Source organism: Colobus angolensis, unplaced genomic scaffold (genome assembly GCF_000951035.1).
Source record: "Colobus angolensis palliatus isolate OR3802 unplaced genomic scaffold, Cang.pa_1.0 Scaffold352, whole genome shotgun sequence".
In the NCBI taxonomy this organism is placed as follows: domain Eukaryota; kingdom Metazoa; phylum Chordata; class Mammalia; order Primates; family Cercopithecidae; genus Colobus; species Colobus angolensis.
In genome coordinates, this window is record NW_012116844.1 from 1,902,105 (window position 1) to 1,907,788 (window position 5,684).

Below are 5,684 nucleotides of genomic sequence, written 5' to 3' on the forward strand. Positions count from 1 at the left end.
TTTTTTGCTTTTCTTTGAGATGGATTCTCACTCTGTCACCCAGGCTGGAGTGCAGTGGCGTGATCTTGACTCACTTCAAGCTCTGCCTCCTGGGTTCACACCATTCTTCTGCCTCAGCCTCCTGAGTAGCTGGGACTACAGGCACACACCACCAAACCTGGCTAATTTTTTTGTATTTTTAGTAGAGACAGTTTCACCATGTTAGCCAGGATGGTCTCAATCTCCTGATCTCATGATCACCCACCTTACAGACACATGCAGAGGTGAGAGTATAAAGTCAAATCACCTTTTTATGTTTTAAGATTACTCATTACTTAAGTTTTAAAATAGCAACAACAACAATACACATACCTCAGAATCTGAAGATGATTTTGTATATTCTTTTTGTCCTGATTCTGATGTGGGCATCTTATCTACAAAATGTTATTCACAGACACATATATGAGAACATTTATTACTGTAAATTGGAATACCATATACAAATCTATTGCCATTTATGAGTATTTCAAAAATAAAACTAACAGCAAAAATAGAATTTCAGAATTGAAGCAGGTTCAGTAAAAAGAATTGATAGCATGAAGAAAGATATCAGAAAGTTTTTTTTTAATAGCCATTGTATTTTGGTCTATAAAATTGTTTTGTAAATAATAGCACTTAAGCATAGAAAGATTTTCAGAGATATTCACTAATGTACCACTTCTATTATTTTGGTATAAAAATAAAATTGTCATTACTTGTTTGATCTTGTGGAGCTTGTTCAATAATGCCAATATCATTTTCTTGTTGTCCAGTTACTGTCTTTTTTGCTTCCTCCTATTACAAACAATAAACAAAAGCAACAATAACAAAAAAAAAAAACTTCAGGAAAAAGTTTTATTTATTCACTCACACAATTTATCAGTAAGACAAAAGAGAACAACAACAAGAAAAAACATACACCATATCTATCAAATCATAGGCACTATCCTGGGAGAAGCAGAAAATATACATGGAAGATAGATTCTGGCCTATATTCAAGAAATGGTAGAGATATGTGAAAACAAAAAAAGAACAGAAAAGTATAATTCACCAGTTCTACAATTTAAGTCAATAAAATGCATAAGGGTACAAAGGAGAGAACAATGAGTTTTACCTGAAAAGCATAGAAAATGCTGCCATAATGGGGCCATATTTGGAAGGACAGGTAAAGTGCAGAGTCAGGATACAAAGACTCTAGGTACAACAGCATGTGCAAAATAATAAGGCATGAAACAACATGGCAACTGAGGGATGCCAAAGTGATGTGGTAAAACTGGAACACAGTCAGAGGATATGAGTTGAAGAGATAAAAAATGGGACCAAACCATGTAAGATATGTGTCACGCTAGAATGTGAACTTAACCCTTCATGTAATGGGTATCCGCTCAATATGCAGATGAGTTACATCATTACAAATATATTTTAGAAAGGTGACCCTTCCAGCGATGTAAAGATAGATGAACATGGGGAGATGGGGCAAAACTAGAAAGGAGTACTTCAAAATTATAGGTAGAGGGTTAATTATGGTAATAAGAGATGGAAAATTATAAGAAGGTAGATAATACAAATTTTGGTGTGTGACTGGCTTGGTGACCTGGAGGTGGTTTGAAGTACAGGATGTGGGGGACGGTTGAAATCAGGTTAAAGTGTTTGAGCAGTTCATGGCTACTTCCTAGATGTTATTTACTAGGATGGGGAAACCAGATGACTGAGTATATTACAAAGAGTCAGAAAAGAGGCAGAAAAAGAATTAAAATGATGCCTTCGGTTTGAGATCTATAAGATTTGAGGCATCCAAGGGGCTTGGAAGAAAGATCTGGATAAATACATTTGGAGTATGAGTAGAAAATCTACATGAGGAAAATTACATAGTGATAAGAAAATAAATATTTACAAGATAGAGTAAATGGGTAGAATTAAGCAACACAAATCTATGCAGACTGTTGAAATTTTGAAAATGAAATTAAAGGAGAGAGAAAAACGTGAGATTAAGTTTCTAAGATATATATTTCCAAACTTGTTCCAAGAATATAATTTTATTGATATAGGTAAATATTTCTGAAATATTATTGCAATAGGCATCTTTGAATTGAATGAAAACATTTACTTCTAAAACAACAAGATTCTGTAAAACAACCTTTATAAAAACCTTGAAATTTTTAATTGTGCAAGAGAAATGCTTACCTATAGAATTATGAGGCATTTTTAAGTACTACTATAAAGTGAGACAGAAATGTGAAATCCTGCTTTAAAATTCACATGCTTTTCTTATGTTCCTGTAAACAATATAATACTAGCTCAAATTGCCTATTTACATCATATAAGATGGCAGTTTAAAATTGGAGAAAAGATCTCAAATAAAGAAAATTAAGCAATAATTACTCAAGTTGAAGATTTAATAGTTTTTATATATATCTATGATTGTCAAGCAGGATTCAGTATTCACAGGTGAAGAAAGAAACTAAAAAATTCAAGTCGACAGGATTGCTGAGTTTTAGAAATAAACAAATGTATGTGCAAGGTTTAATAATTATGAAGACTAAAGTTAATAAGGCTTCCTGGAAATAATATAAAATATCTCCACTGTAAAAGATATATTTAAAAGTAAAAAGTATTCTTCCAATGATAAGTTTGTTTACTCTGTTATCAATCTTCCCTTGCATATGATTCTATAATAATAGGTACTTTACTTTAAAAAATTCACCAGTGTTGATTACATTCATTTGATGTGTGTATATAGTACCATTACATAGATATTATGAGCAAAAATCTCAGAATATTTCTAGAGATTAATAATTTCTACATTTATTTATTTCAGAGTACTGAAGCTTAAAAGAGATTTTTCTCTTTTAAGAGACACAGAAGAATCTTATTCATATGATCAGAAAATTTAATTTTAACAACAAGTTTAAATAAAATGCTTATTTATTTATACTCTATTATCAAAAATATTCAAAACAGCTGCTAAAGTTATATCAAAGAGTGAGATAAATTAGTTAAATAACCTAAGGATATGTCAAATATTAAGTTAGAAATCTGAAATCAGAAACCAAAGAATCAAAATTAATAATTCACAATAAAGCTGACAAGGCCTATAACAGATTTTACTTTACATTCTATATTAATGTAAGTATAGCTACATTAAATATAAAACATAAAGTTCCTAAAAGAAGTGAGAATTAAATTTTCATGCCTTGTTTATAAATTTTTTGTTGACACACTATAAATGTACACATTTTAGGGGTACATATTATCACTTAATACATTCACATAATCAAATCAGAATAATTGAAATATTAATCACCTTAAGTATGTATCTTTCCTTTATGTTAGAAACATTCAAATTATTCTCTACAAGGTATTTTAAAGAGTACAACAAACTGCTCTTACCTATACTTGTCCTTATGTTTTCTTTCAGCTTTTTATTAAAATTAGCTATAAGTCACTCAAAAACACCTGAGCTATATTTTATTAGCTGGCTATATTTTCTTAATTTTTATTTTAAATAATTTATATCATATCTTTTATTATAGAGAGTTCCTGCTCTCATTGAAACCAATATTTTTGCTGTGTATTTATAAAAATCTGTCTCATCTTGACTATCCAATGTAGTCTCTATGTTTATCTTACCCTTCTTCAATTACTTATTTCCTATCATCCCCTTCATCTAATTTATTATTATATAAATATGGTGGTATCCATTAGATAATTTTTTTAACCAAAATAACCTAAGACAAAAATTTACCCTTACATAGTTTATAGTATTACAGAAATAATTAAAATTTTAAAATTACATGTTATATTTTGAAATATCTCTTCACAATTTATAGTTGTATTGGTTACCTTGTGTGTGAAAAAATGTGAGACTTTAGTTTTTAATAGTACCTTGTTTAACTGGGTTTGCCTTAAAATGGTATAGGTTGTTTCTATTCTGTGTGGCAAAAAGCTAAGTATAAATAACTGTATAAATTCTGCTTCTTCCAAGAAACAGAGAAAAACAGAATAAGTCATGGGGGGGCAATGATTGATTAATGAAAATCATACATAGCAACTAAATAGAAACCTGTAAATAAATATGCTGACAACTGAGACAGAGATGCCCTCAAAAGCAGACACTGAAAAAACGTGTTCTGTGAGAAAAAAGTCTGGGGTAAATCATTGTTAAAAAGGTGACGGAGGAGGGAGAAACAAACAAGAGACATGATCAGTCAATCAAGTATGAGCTTCAGTTGTGAAAGAAAAGGAGAAACAACTACCCTAAGACATGTGACAAAATACATAAAATACAGACTTTTGTTAATAATATATTCCCATCATGCTGATCAGTATTTACACTATAATTAGTTATTTTGTTAATATCTGTGTAATCAAGATTTTAATTTTGTTATTATATAATAAGACACTCAATTAGTTAAACATGGTCTTCAATCAATACCTAAAAGCGAGAACATTCTTACTACAGAGAGAGAAAAAATTTAAAAAGGAATGTTTCATAAGCTTTTCAGCTGAAGAAATTACTGGTAATAAGAATTTCAGAGTAATGTATTCCTTGAAAACATATGTTTAATAGAACATGAGTCTTGGCTGGGCTTTGTGGCTCACGCCTGTAATCCCAGCACTTTAGGAGGCCAATGAGGGCAGATCATGCGGTCAAGAGATCAAGACCATCCTAGCCAACATGGTGAAACCCTGCCTCTACTAAAAATACAAAATTAGCTGGGTGTGGTGGCGTGCACCTGTAGTCTCAGCTTATGTAAGAGGTTGAGGCAGGAGAATTGGTTGAACCAAGAAGGCAGAGGCTACAGTCAACCAAGATTATGCCACTGCACTCCAGCCTGGGTGACAGAGTGAGACTCCGTCTCAAAAACAAAAAAACAACATGAGTTGAGACTAAAATATATTACAATATTTTTAATCTAAACTCTACTTGGAGGATACTAGAAAATATGGTGTAACTTTCTTTCCTAGTTACTACATATCTCTGATTTACTGTTTTCTTATTTAAGACATATTTCCTTAAGATAATGCATGTGAATTTATGCATTCTAAATATTAAAAGAAAATATAAATTAAAGCCACATTTAGAAATTCATTAGATTTAATTATAAGATACATTATGCATATTATCTCACTCATAACATTCCATTACATAAAAAATCAATTGTCTGCTTATTATTCACATTGCAAACCTCTTAAAATGCTTTTTATAGGCAAGACTGTATTCTGGGTACACAACGATGCACGCAAGTATGTTTTCTAACTTGCGGCATCTCATAGTGATGCAAGAGCTTCAAAAAGATTATTTAAATAACTAAAGAACTTCAAAAACATTATTTAAATAACTAAATACAAAGTCTTCTGACATTTAAAATTTTCAAATGTGATCAAAGATCTTTGAACAATATGTTTAAAAACTGCAATTTAAAAATTCTGAAATTAAAATCTTACCATATGCTTATTAAGAGTCTCTGCTTCCAGAACTGGTTGTTTACTTAGGGTAAAATCTGCATTCTTCATTTAGATGAAGAGTTTAAAGTATACTTTTAATTAAATAACTTAGAAAACACACTGGTATCCCTTAATAATACAGATTCTGAGAAAGAGAATTTACATTTCTAAATTTCTACTAATATTTATTTATTTATTTATTTTTTGAGACGGAGTCT

At 30.5% G+C, this 5,684-nt stretch overlaps 1 protein-coding gene across 1 annotated transcript in view; it reads right to left on the reverse strand.

The window, feature by feature from the left end:
* Window positions 1–879, reverse strand: part of LOC105519577 (ankyrin repeat domain-containing protein 30B-like) — a 31,966-nt gene extending 31,087 nt beyond the window's left edge. Inside the window, exons 1-2 of the mRNA XM_011952951.1 lie at window positions 735–879; window positions 352–413 (exon numbers count right to left, since the gene is read on the reverse strand). Of these exons, the coding sequence (XP_011808341.1) occupies window positions 352–408 (57 nt within the window). The 5' untranslated portion in view covers window positions 409–413; window positions 735–879. The remainder of the gene's footprint in view (window positions 1–351; window positions 414–734) is intronic.
* Between the last annotated feature and the right edge of the window lie 4,805 nt (window positions 880–5,684).